This window comes from Colletes gigas, unplaced genomic scaffold (assembly GCF_013123115.1).
Source record: "Colletes gigas isolate AHSC1104 unplaced genomic scaffold, ASM1312311v1 Colletes_gigas_Sc00052, whole genome shotgun sequence".
Classification (NCBI taxonomy): Eukaryota; Metazoa; Arthropoda; class Insecta; order Hymenoptera; family Colletidae; genus Colletes; species Colletes gigas.
Genome location: NW_025106681.1, coordinates 510,020 through 524,180, shown reverse-complemented (window position 1 = coordinate 524,180; position 14,161 = coordinate 510,020). Strand labels below are relative to the sequence as shown.

The 14,161-nt window shown below is 38.3% G+C and overlaps 1 protein-coding gene across 1 annotated transcript in view; it reads right to left on the bottom strand.

Moving 5' to 3' along the window:
- Window positions 1–215: 215 nt before the first annotated feature.
- Window positions 216–14,161, bottom strand: part of LOC122403419 (cone-rod homeobox protein) — a 78,309-nt gene continuing 64,363 nt past the window's right edge. Inside the window, exons 4-6 of the mRNA XM_043406932.1 lie at window positions 13,655–13,820; window positions 11,788–12,001; window positions 216–880 (exon numbers count right to left, since the gene is read on the bottom strand). Of these exons, the coding sequence (XP_043262867.1) occupies window positions 391–880; window positions 11,788–12,001; window positions 13,655–13,820 (870 nt within the window). The 3' untranslated portion in view covers window positions 216–390. The remainder of the gene's footprint in view (window positions 881–11,787; window positions 12,002–13,654; window positions 13,821–14,161) is intronic.

Sequence of the window (14,161 nt, the reverse complement as noted above, 5' to 3'; positions counted from 1 at the left end):
TGAAAAAGTAAGGCAATGTTTGCGAATACAGTATTTCCAAGCTTAGGAAAGCTTTTATTTTAATTTATCGACGTGCTAAAAATGTTGTATAGCCCCTCTAGGAGAAGATCCATCGTCCGTGTAAAATAGTGTTAAATAGTAAACTTTGTGAAAAGAGATAAAACATACGTCTCGATCCTGCACCGTGGTTATCCCCTTTAAATCATACACTTGCACTCTTGCGACCGATTCGGAGACCCTCCAACCTTGTCTAAAATATGATCGTCCTTAAACGATAGAAAAAGAACAACAGAAACCAGTGTTCAGAAACGTATACGTGCCCAGTTGCAAGGGCCGTGGTGGCCAAAGATTCAATCAGCTATTATGCGAGTGGCGCCGCGAACGACGATCTTAGGGATCCTCTTTCGTGGTCGGTTGTATCTGGTGCACTATACTGGGTAGATGGTGATGATGGTGCTCCGGCCTCCTGGAGAGTCCCAGCAGGGGCGGCAGCAATGGCAGATGCAGGGGCAAGGGTAGTCCGCCGGGAAATCCGGCGAGACCGCCGAGAAGCGCGGAAGCGGTCGAATGTTCCTGAGCTTTTCTTCTGAGCTCGGCTAGGCTACTGTTTCTATGAAGATCACCGGTTCCAGGCTTGCAGCATCCGCACATGGAGCCTGGCCAGCCTGCCGGGGACCAGGACAACATGTCCTGCAGACTGCTCGGCCGATGATCGCTCGTAGTCCACAGCGAAGGAGTCGTCGAGGTTAAAGATGTCGGCGCGCTGCTGACCACCTTGTTACCGAACAGTGGCGGCGAGAATTGGGCCGCCAAGTGCGGGGAGAAGAAGAGCGACGTTGGTGGTTCGACTGGCCTGAAACCCGCTGCCAATCCTGGAGTGCTGGAAAATTCACGAAAACGATATTTATTAATTCATTGCTCCTGGAGAAGAGCTAATTTCTCGAGCGTGTGTCGGTTACTGCATCCATTGCCAGGTGTCAATTATATTATTGGTTTCGCAACTATATAATTGACTGCATCGTTATACATTATACATATACATTAACTATGTATTCGAAACGTGAAACTCATATCGTTGTCGGATAGTACTTTAATTGTCATTCAGAAATAATATTGTATCGATCGATTTTGTAGTTTTTTTTCTTGGCGTCGCACAGTGGGGGCATTGCATGCCAAACGCGGCAAAAAGTGGTTTTATACAAATATACCCACAATGAAATAATGATTCACTAATAGTTAATGGGACACATGGGCCATGATTTAGTATGATTTTTTTTATCATTTGTCGATTTTTGATACGACTACATGATTTTGAAACGTTCAATCTTAAAATCATCCAAAATTATAATCATCGTTTATTGTTGCTTTGATTCTTCAAAGTAAATGATGAGTAATTGAATTAAATGTACTTAGTACGTATTTAAATTAAACCAAAGTACACTTTTATATCTCCAACATTTTTTTAGTTATAACTAATTGAGCATGTTCAGTTTTCATTTTATTTTTTAATTATGAATGCAGTGTGATTCAGTGTTCATTTTAGTTGCTTTTTGTAGAGCGAAACCTTACCTTTTTTTTAAAAAAAAAAATTAGCTGCTACTAGCTGCTACTGCGAAAAATATAAAGATGATCAACTGTTTCGGTACGTGGAAGCGTCGGCGATTGCGAGTATTGTTACGATTCTCAAAAATACATCAAAACTGGGAAACAATGCATACATTTCATTGTTTTTGCTTCGAATGCTATAAAACCAGAAAATGATCACGAATTTGGAGCATTTGTCGTTTGAAGTTCCTAACTTGTATGTTGTGAGTGAAATATTTAGTGTTAAAATAATGGAATTTCCAATTGAAGTAGGTAGGTACAGATATATATATTTGAATTTAGCCATTTTTCTTCATCTTCTATATAGTTTGTTAATACAGTTTTCGTAGCAAAAGTTTCATTTTAATAGAGTGACATTTTTTTTTAAATCCTAAGGTTCATCAGGAGTACGTGTGTTTTTAATGATGCAGTTTTATAACATCATGACACAGCATCAAAATCATGATTTTGAAAATAAACTAGAATTTTTAGAGTCGTCCTTAATGAGCCAGGATAATTATTCTGTGGAGTACCAGAAAATTTTGAAAACAAAAATTGCAACTTTGAAGTCCCGTTTCAGGAGAAGATGGCAATTAGCGAATAGACGACACGACCTTTACGAAGAGAAAACGAAAGAATTTATGAATCTATGAATGATTCTTCATCTGATTCTTCATTCGTAATTTAAATACGTACTAAGTACATTTAATTCAATTACTCATCATTTACTTTGAAGAATCAAAGCAACAATAAACGATGATTATAATTTTGGATGATTTTAAGATTGAACGTTTCAAAATCATGTAGTCGTATCAAAAATCGACAAATGATAAAAAAAATCATTCTAAATCATGGCCCATGTGTCCCATTAACTATTAGTGAATCATTATTTCATTGTGGGTATATTTGTATAAAACCACTTTTTGCCGCGTTTGGCATGCAATGGCCCCACTATGCGTCGGTTGAACAATGGAAATTCAAAACGAGCATTTGCGTCATATTTTGTTGTATTACTTCCACATAGGAAAAAATGCATCGCAAGCTCGCAAAAAGTTATTTGCCGCGGATGGTGACGAAGCGTTAAAAGAGCCTTAAATTTCATTTCGGTGATTTTTCACTCAAAGATGAAAGAACGTTCAGGCCGACCAGTTGAAGTTGATGACGACCAAATCAAAGCATTAATCGATTCGGATCGTTGTAGTACAACGCGTAAGATTGCAGAGAAATTCTATGTATCGCATACATGCATCGAAAAGCGTTTAAAACAAGTTAGCTACATAAAGAAACTCGATGTATGGGTTCCTCGAGAGCTCAAAGAAATTCACTTAAAATAACGCATTGACATCTGTGATTTGCTTATGAAACGTAACGAAAATGATCCATTTTTAAAAAGATTGATATCTGGAGATGAAAAATGGGTTGTTTAGAACAATGTCGATCGAAAAAGATCATGGAGCAAGCAAGATGAACTGGCTCAAACGACAACCAAAGTTGATATTTGTATAAAGAAGATTATGTTATCAGTTTGGTGGGATTACAAATGAATTATCTACTTTGAGTTTTGACTATGCAACTAAACGATCAACTTCGATGTGTACATTCAACAACTAACCAAACTGAATAATGTCATTCAAAAAAAGCAGCCAGAATTCGTCAATCGTAAAGGTATCTTGTTCCACCATGACAATGCAACGCCATACACATCTTTGGCCACTGGGCAAAAATTATTGGAACTTGGTTGGGATGTGGCAACACGTATAGACTTGACTTTGCACTCTCAGATTAACGTTTGTTTCGTTCTTTGCAAAACTTCTTGAATGGTAAAAATTTCAATAATAATGATATCAAATCAAACTTGGTTCAGTTTTTTATCAGAACTTTTGTAAACGTGGAATTATGATGCTGCCTGAAAGATGGCAAAAAGGTCATTGTTAAAAATGAACAATACATTACTAAGTAAAGTTATTTCATTCCATGAAAGAATTGTTTTTTATTTTATTAAACAAATTCGCAATTACTTAGTTGCCAAACCAATAATAATGATGAAGAAGCTCTATACTCCCGTGTTAGCTTCATTTTTAAATACAGTGCGTGTCATAACTAAAAAATCACTCTAAAATTTTCACTTTTCATATGTTGCTGTGAAAATAATGAAAAGCAAAGTGTACTATATTTGACATTGTTTTAAGAAACGATATTCTGTCAAAGAAGGATAAATTGTATCCACTAGAAAAAGGAAGAATTACAGAAAGCTGATTTAATCTTGTTTCATAATTATAAAACCGGAATATCGGGGTAATCTTATTAAACAAATTATACAAATATTGCCCCGAGAATACAATTTAATTAAGTTATAATAATAATTTAGTAACGTGTTGGATCTCCCCTATTTTAAAGAATTTCAATTAGTCGATTTTTCATACTTCTTATTAGATTTTGTCACATTGTATTTTGTACCTCGCCACCACGCTGTTGTAATTGCATTTCTTAGTTCAGATATATTTTGATACTGTTTATTACCAGCATAGATTTTTTAGCAGCAATGCTCAAGATGTTCCCTATTGGATTCTGATCTGACGAACACGCAAGTCACTTTAACCCTTTGAACTCCTATGTTGAGTGTGACTCGACATCAGTTTTTATCTCAGGAGCCCTTTTATCGAGTCCCACTCAACATTTTTTCAAGTCCAAACCAAAGAGACATCATACACTTGAAAATTACAAAACATAATAATAGTGTAAACAAAACACATATTTAATTAAATTTGCTTGTACTTCTATTTGTTTAAATTGCCCTATTTCTTAGTTAACGTAAATTTCAAATAAAACACTTAAAAGCGTTGGGAGCTGCTGGTAACAAAATTGAAGTTAGTAATCCGGAGTGCAAAGGGTTAAAACTTCAATGTTACGGTCCCGTAGCCATGCTACAGTTGCACGACCGTCATTAACGACGGCATTGAAAAGTCCAATTTGTTTCTTTATTTTCATTTATAAATAGGTAACAATTGATTGTTTAATAAAGACGAAAATAAGACGAAAATCAAGGATATCAATTTCTTGATTGTGGCTTCGTTAGAAGGTTATTAAAAAATTTCGAATCATTTTGGAAAAATTATTTTCGGTTGCCGGATCAATTACAATCATTTTTGGTGAATAGACATATACACGAATTTCTACGCACTTTCGAGAACAAAATTCGAGTAAGTGCTCAAATTTAACGGCGAAAAAACAAAATTTCAAATCGTTCTAAAAAAATTATTTTCGGTTGCGGAGGTCAATTATAATCATTTTTGGTGAATACACATACGCCCGAAATCTTACGCACTTTCGAGAAAAAAATTCTTTACCGAAAATATAATATAATATACTGTGGGATCGGGAAGATAATGACTCCGCTCTGTTCCGTTCCGCACAATTGTATTGTTGCTGTCGTACAACGACGTGACTCGTGGTGCGGGTTACGCTCGACTCTCTGGTACGATCATCGCCACCGTACCAAGAGGCCTTCGAAAACAAAAGACGGTCAGAGGTGACGACAACGGCTTTTCGGCTTGCGCGGCTCTGGTCGTCTCGTGTGCAACCATACATTGTAGCGGCTTCGAACGACTAAGGCGTATGTGGTGCCTTGGCCGCCACAATACTGTGTGGCCGGAAATGTTTCTGTAACTTTTTAACGAAGCCCCGATCAACGAATTAATATCCTTGATTTTCGTTTTATTTTGGCCTCTAGAATCTCCCATTAAAATTTTTCCCAGGGGTGGCCTAACATCCTGCATATACGATGAATATATATAAAGTTGAAAATTTTTGGGTAGGTTTATAGTTCTGACACGCAGAGTATATCCAGTTGTCATAGAACTCGATTTCTATATTAAAGCATCGAATAAAACGCTTATGTTCGGTTTTGCTTTTTATCGTACGCCTGTATTTGTCTAGACGTCTATGAAATTGTATCAAAACGTTGCCAGACTGTTGAGATTCGGCTGATTCGTCCGAGAAGAAATTACAGTTTCCGTGCCTACGAAGTTGCGGGTAAGAGAACGGCGAAGGGAGGAGTAAGGGAAAGGCAGAAGGGCCCACGAAAGCGCTAACCCGATTAGCACGCGCGCTATTCCGCATCCTCCGCCAGCCTGCAGAAGCTGCTTCGAGGCGCTGATGATTATCTCAAATATTAATCGCAAATATTGTTTAATTAATGTAACGAGCCCGAGGTGAAGCTCGAGACAGTGTGCAAGAAGGACGGGAATGTCGGTGCAGCGAAAGCTTCGGGGTCGAAGGGGAAAGATAGTTAATTCGACGGAGAGCAACGAAACGAAGCAAGTAAACAGAGAGATACGACGCTAGACAAACATAAACATATACAAGTGGATACAGCGGTTGGGGAAGAAAATTAAGGAGATCTAAGTGGAACTGCGGGGACTCCGAAATTGGGGGAAAAGAGTAAATAATTTTATGAAGATGCCGCTACGGGGAAAGAAATTGAAGAGCAATATGAGCTTAACGATCGGAATTTCGAACCGAAGAGACGCGAAATTGTAAAATAACCGAGTTAAAATTTTGCAAAGATGACCGGGAACGATTCAAAATGATTAATTTTAAACGTTAAATATTGTTGCGCATAGAAGAATTAATTTACATAGAACGGAAAAGAAGCGATTTAAAAGTTAGTGGTTTACGAGTAACTTCTATTTGTAAAAGTTAAAAGATTTCTTTCGATGTTTGGAGAGACAGTAACGAAATAGGCGGATGACAGTCGTTGGATCGTTACGCGAAAGCGGAAACGGAAGTGGTAGAGTCTACGAGCATCCGGAGAACATGAGTCGAAGCAGATTTTAGTTGACGGAAGAAAACTGTGCTAAGGAAACCGCGGCAGGTCGACGCGCGGGGGTGGAGCATAGGGCGAAGGAGACAGAAGGCGGCGGTGGAAGCGCAAAGAGGAAAGCCTGAACTGCGGTAAGTGCGATAATTAGCGGCAATTAGCCGCGTATCCTAGCGTGTGCCTTGCTTACATGCGCTCGTTTGCCTCCCTCGCGTACACGCAATTAATTTCTTCGTCTCCATGCGTTTAACCACGACATCTACACAGTTTCCACGGTTTTAGACCCGTCAACGTCGCTGCAAAAGTGCTTTCAGCGTATCGATGCCAAAGTTTTCAACGCTGATCTCACTATCGCGGACGTAATTGTTCCCGTTGTTGCTACCGAGAAGCGAAACAAAATTATTCTTGAAACTTTATCGTCACACCTCGAATATAATCTGCTTTTATATTTGCAAGGAAAGCACGTATAAAATGTATAAATAAAAATTTAGTACATAGTAATCTGTAAGATTGCCTTTATTTTCATTGCTTCGATCGATCGTTTCAATAACGCACATTTCATAGATAAATTAGTTTGTTCTATTACGATGTTTCGTTCCAGCTGATGTTTCAAATTTCCTCCCATTTACACATTCTGCTCTAGACAGTTCTCTTCAAGAATTCTCTATTTTAGCACGCAAGTAGTATTTCTTTTTTGTCCAGGAGTGTAATTAACCAACGCGAATCCGTCGTATGATCCGTCGAATATCAGAAAATTGCGTTTGAAAGTATCGTTTCCGTTTATTAAGCGTAATTTGGGAATTTCGCGATATCGGAGATTAGTATTAATCGCGGAAAAGTGCGAGGAAAATGTTTCCTTCTGCTAAATTGTTTTACCAACCAATTATCGTAAGGACGTTCGAATACGTTCGACCGTTAACCCCTTGACCTACGATTTAATTCCAAATAGTTTGCCAACGTATACTATTTAATTTTGTTTAAACTTGTTCGAAAGAGATATGGCCACGAAAAAGAATAGATTTGTTTTACGAACACTTCGTGAACGTAAAATTGTGTTCATTTTAATATACAAGGTGTTCGGCCACCACTAGGAAAAATTTTACTGAAATTCTAGAGATCAAAATAAGACGAAAATCAAGAATATCAATTTCATAATTGAGGCTTCGTTGAAGAGTTATTAAAAAATTAAATTAAAAAATTTCAAATCTTTTTGAAAAAATTATTTTTAGCTGCGGGGGTCAATTACAATTATTTTTGGTGAATACACATACCTCAGAAATCCTTCGCATTTTCGAGAAAAAAATTCAGGAAGGTGGACAAAGTCTACAAAATTAAAAAATTTCAAATCATTCTAGGAAAATTATTTTCAGTTGAGGGGGTCAATTACAATCATTTTTGGTGAATAGACATACCCCTGAAATTCTACGCACTTTCTAGAAAAAAATTCATTACTAAAAATATAATGTCTGATCATAACTGTCTGGATACACTGAAAAAAAAATTTCAAATCGTTCTGAAAAAATGATTCTTAGTTGCAGGGGTCAATTACAATCATTTTTGGTGAATACATATACCCCCGAAATCCTACATACTTTTGAGAAAAAAATTCTTTACCGAAAATATACTGTATGGCCGGAAATGTTTCTGTAACTTTTTAACGAAGCCTCAATCAATAAATTAGTATTCTTGATTTTCATCTTATTTTGGCCTCTAGAATCTCCCACTAAAAGTTTTCCTAGAGTTGGCCGAACACCCTATATGTATAAGACTCGATGACAAGCGAGTTGCTTCATAATTGTGAAACTTGACATTAAGAATTTGGTATAAACAGACAGTACATCGAAAGAAATTTCTGATACTTGAAACTCGTTGTAAACACGTAAGATCGGTACGAAAATTCAACGAGCAAAGATAGACGTAGACGGAAACGGATCGTGGTGGACCAAACGCAAACCAATTTCACTGAAGATTACGTTTCCCGTGAGTAATTTAAATCCCACGCTAAGAACGTTATCGTAAAACAAGGAAGATGTGGGGTAAAAGAAAGACGAGCCCCTTCCAGCGTGTAACCCCAGATCCGCCTCTGTTCCGCGAATCGACTGCACGGAGCGAGACTTCTAGGTTGGATGTTAGGTAAGGAGGAACGCAAAGCATACACCCCTGCAGAGAAGCTGCCGAGCCCCTGAATAAATGATGAGGATATATTTACGGCGAGCGGTTTTAAATAAATTACAACTGCGGAGACGGCGAAGGAGTATCTTCGTACCGGTGCGCCCCTTCTCCCAAATGCCCTGTTCTTTGGCCTGTTCCACCATCTTGACTCGAGTCAGCCGTCTCCGAGTATATTCCGTGTGTCTACCTTTTCGGTATTGTTCTTACCTTCCCGTCGATTCGAGGGGAGTCCTGTCTGGGATTATAAAAACCTACTGTTGGATACTTGCTGCCCGTTGAAATACATGGTTTTCCAATAACGGGGATAGAACTTTCAATTTTCGTAGCCGCCATATTTGTTATTCGTTTGTTCGAGTCAATCACCACTGGATTCTACTCCAAGTTTTATAAGTCATAATCAGATATTTCGCGAGAAACGTGAGTTTGTCTGGTCTGGTTCGACCGGGAAAATGAAATCGATTTTCTTTTCTCGCGTTTTCGAGTTTGAAGTTTGAAGTTTTAAGAACATAATTGTAAAGTATTATGGTGAAATTTGAAAAATTGGCCAAGTTGCGGGTCTTTGAACCGAACTTCTTATATGTATACTGTCACGGTGCAGGGCAAACTTTAAAGCCATTTTTCTCGAAACAACATTTTTCAAGCTCCTTGACGTTCCATCTTGGGCACAAATGGACCGAATTAACTTGAAATTTTATACGCGAATAAAATAACATATCGTTCATCGTCTTTGTTGAAATAATTCGTTTGTCGAGGTTCTTTTTTTAACGCTAGTCAAAAATTTGTAACAGTTTACTCCAAAAAAAGTTACAAGGGTCATGAAACTTACAAAGCTAAGAACTAAATATAACCTTCAAAGAGGTTTTCTGATGTAGAGGATCGAAAATATTGATTTTTGGATTATTGCATTTTCTCCAAGTTTAGAGTCCCGGGTATATTCCTAAAGTAGTAGAGCAAAATTCGCGAAGTTCCCAAAGTTATGGATGCTTGAATATTTAGTAATTATAAAATTTACAGAGATTTATTCTGAACTATTTTGCGTTTTCTCGGCCGTCATTAAACTTGTTTCTATAAATCATAGGTTTAACGTTCTATTAACACTAAACCTACCGGGACCGGTCAAATTACCGTTTTTAAAATTTCGTTTAGAATTCATAACACACAATATTATTTTAGCATTTCACTTTCATTCTTATTGTATAATAAGATGCACTATTCACTTCTATTCTTATTGTTTGTTTTCTGAGGAAAATATGTAGTCTGTAGTTTATATTTGAACTGAACAAAATTTGGTATCAAATTCTGGTTAGCTTCCGATGTAAATAGGAAATATGTATATGTATAGCAAAGACGAAAGGAATCTTCAGTCTTACAACGTGTATTAAAATAGCTAAATTTTAGACACGTGCTGTTCCGAAACCACTAGTGTTTTGTTAATTATTGAGCCATCGTTGGAAGCGGTAAACCTTCTCTTTTAAAATGGTTTTCGAATTTTATCGATCCGACTTTTCGTTTTCGAGATATCGTAATTTATGTAAAAGGTAATATTTTTTCATTCGACTATGTCACTGTCCGGCTTGCGTATAATTAACGCGTATTAAAAATACTAAAACTTTAATTACGTGCAGTTCCGAAATTACTAATGTTTTTGCCATTGTTGAGCCACTGTTAGAGGCAGCAAAGCCTGCCCTTCAGAATGGTTTTTGGTTTATGTCGATCCGACATTTATTTTTCTTAATTTGACTATCTCTGTCTTCGTTTGACGCGTTGTGTCCTCTATGTCGCACGTGAGTCGTGACTGAATGATCTAGTTTCGGCGTAGTATTTCCAAGAATTTACTACGCACTGTTTCCAATTTTCACGCGCGCGAGTTCATTGGTCCCAATGAAACGCAAACAAACGCTTCGGACCTTTACATCTCCGGAACTAGCCACCACATCGACTTGAAACTAAAATCGCTATACCTCCGGAACTAATAAAGCTATCGACTTGTTCGAACGCTCGTTTTAAAGGGCATTTCATCCTCTACCTAATAATCATATCACCTACTATCATTTGTGCTATCCTCTATGTTTATTTTGAAATTTACTTTGACTCTACGTACCCAAAGAAGTTTCAGCAATTCCTATTGATCATACGACGAGTGTACCATAAAACTGGATCATAAACCGTTTATGTAATTGAAAATTAATTTAAATTTGAATACAGGATGTTTGCGTAATTACTAGCCAACACTTTTTCTTAAAAAGGTGCATGTAATTAGTAATTAAATTAAATGTTCGAACTGCATTCCACTTCCTGCAACACAAAGTTCCATTCTTTGTAATAAAGTCTTATGTGTAGCTTCAATTAGAGAACTTCTTTGTACAGTTCTACATATTTTGTATACATTTTTCCTTTTACTTTGTGCGTTAAGTTTTGAAGTTGAACAAATAACCATTCGTAATGTTTACATCTGAAAGTTATCATGTAATATGTAGGTCGTTGAATTCGTCTCGACATCGCCTACGATACTACAAAATAAAGATACCTAGTTCCACCTAAAAATATAACAGTGACCTTAATCTTTTATCGAAAATCAATTTGTTTCTAAATTTAAACAACTGCAATTTCTTGTCGGTTAAATACTGATTAACGATAGGGAACATTCTTTTGTCAGACTATCGAAAGGGACTAGTTCGTGGCCCACCCTGTACAATACATAAAACTCAAGTGCACAATAGTTATACTACTTTTGTTAAATTTAATTTATACGTATTTCATTCACCTGTCCCCTTAATTCTGTCCGCAACTGTATATAACTTCAGAATCTCCAGAGGGGCGGTAGTGTTCGCGTGAAATGCGCGGCCATCAAAGCGTTGAAACGCGAGGCTTCGTTGAATCAAAGCGGAGAAGCTCGCGGAATCTCTGCCCGTACGCAAGAGGGGTCCGATAGCGATTTAACGAGGCGACGATTATCGCGATTATACGAGTGGCAGCGACTGCCGTATCGAGGAGCGCGCGGCAGGAGGGTTGGGAGGCGGTAAAAGAGGGAGAGCACGGAGGAAGCTGCGAGGAGTGGTTTAATGGCGCGTATCAAGCATCCGGCCGACGTGTTCAGCGGTGCTTGGACCGTGGAATCGCAAGTGACTCTGGATGGCCGGCGACGAAGCGGGAGCAGAGGGGAAGGAAGATATTTCCTAAAGACGTAAATACAAACGAAGCTAAAAGCTCACCTCTCGGCGGGTGGTCCGAGGCCCCCCACGGTGCTAGGTGGTGGCGGTGGCGCCCTTATGGGGGTTGGCGGTGGCGTCGAGACGCCACCCAGGGACGGCTGACTCTGCTGGGGCCGCGGACTGACCGAGGCGGAAGTCGTGCTGGGGCTCCTCGATCCTCCAGCTCCATCTGGGCCGGCGTCCTCAGCGTCTGGGGCGCTGCTGCTCGTTGTACCTTTTGAGGAAAGAACCAAGAATTACGTCAATACGATTTATTCGACTACGTCGGGTCGGGTTGCACCGAGTGGTATTTTAAATAACGATGCGTCTTTGGGCGAACCTGACGAGAAGGTACACCCTCACCGATTTTGATAAGGTTGATATTAGGGCGTCCCATATACAGGGTGTCTCACCCGATTTTGACATCTTGATTTTCTCGCTATTGTTACTCGTAACAAAAAATGTTTCAGCGGAGGCTTGAATGGTATCGAGTGGAGCATATTCTGATGTTATTAGTTTTATCGTGAGTGGACGCGTAAAGGTCATATAAAGGTCAACTTTGTTTTTTTAAATGGAATGAGGTATTTTTTAATACATCAATCGATTCAGCTGGACAATCGTTATAAAAAAGTACTAACTATGTAACGTCGAAAAATTAATAGTTCAGGGGATATTTCAATTTAAATAATTCTAAAACACCATTACTGTTGTACTAGTCTAACGTTGGTAAACAGAGCCAACGTCTTAGTGCGGTAGTAATGATGCCTTAAGAATTTAAATAATTTAAATTGAAATATCTCTTGAACTACTAATTTTTCGACGTTACATAGTTAGTACTTTTTTATAACGATTGTCCAGCTGAATCGATTGATGTATTAAAAAATACCTCATTCCATTTAAAAAAACAAAGTTGACCTTTATATGACCTTTACGCGTCCACTCACGAAAAAACTAATAACATCAGAATATGCTCCACTCGATACCATTCAAGCCTCCGCTGAAACATTTTTTGTTACGAGTAACAATAGCGAGAAAATCAAGATGTCAAAATCGGGTGAGACACCCTGTATAGTATTTGTGATTTGTACGACGATGAAATTTGTAATTTAATAAAAAACAAATAAAATTTGTTAGTTCAGGGGATTTCTGAAATTTTAAACATACTAACAGCAATTCATATTGAAACAAATAGATATTGTGTCTAAGATTGAAGTTTGGAATTCACATTGGCTCAGGGAACGAAATTTTCTTGATTTTGCTTGAGTCTGATTGCACGAATATTTTTGTTAGCTTATAATAGAACCGAACCTTGTAAGAAATAAAATAAAACAATCTCCATGCTTATTAAACAATTTGAAAATGTCAACGTTTTAATGAAAAGCATTCAACTACATTTTAATAAAACATGAAACAAGTTTTCTAGCGACGATACAGTGGCTTTGCTAAAGGAAGGAGAGAGAGTTGTCGAACGAAAAGAGGCTTATTGTTTAAAATATTGTTTTAAATTGTACAAAACTCGGCACGAACATATGGGACGACCTGATATATCATTTTCAATAGTATTTCGTTTTCGTATGGAAGACGATCGAGTTCAGTTTCTGAGTTAAACCATTTTTTCGAAAATTGATAGGCCGAACTCGAAGTAATGTTCTGTGGTTATTCCTGTTGTTTACATACCAATGATATTCAAGTATAAGAAGGCATACCGTTAAAACAATTCTCTCGTATAAGTGTGAAACTAACATCGACCGTCCTCGTATACGAATAAAAGACACGGTTCGAATCGTTGCGTGAAAGTTTTTCAAAATCATTGAATTTCCACGGGTAGTAGCGAAGGAGTAAAATATTGGTAAACGCAAGAAGCTTCTGAACTTTTTTATTCGCGTACCTTCCGGATCATGCCCGGTGGGACTTGGACCCGCCGATGAAGACGATGGTGGTGCCAGTCCTGTCGTTTCTAATGTACCAGCCCCTCCTCCACCCTCGCGTTTCCTTTGCTCCTCCAGCATACGTTCGGTTTTTCGCCACTTTGCTCTGCGATTTTGGAACCATACCTAGAAATGTACAGCGTACCTGTGATTCGGTGTTGCGCAATTTTCGAACAACTAACGGTAAGAAGAGTATCGGAATCGAGCGATTAAAATTTGTCTGTAATTTCTCGAGCATCGAATTATCATCGAGGACTATGTGTGGCCTAATCAGCCTAGAACAGCCACCTACGACGGAAGGGGAACAGGCCGTGAAGAAGGTGACGCAAAGGGAAGAAAAAAGGAAACGAGAGTAAGATGAGGAACGGCGCTGAAGGCGGCACTTAAGCTGCTTTAACTACACCTGGCTCTCGTGCGCGAATATGAAAGGATAATTGCATGTACGGGGTGGCATTCGTAGCTGGTCA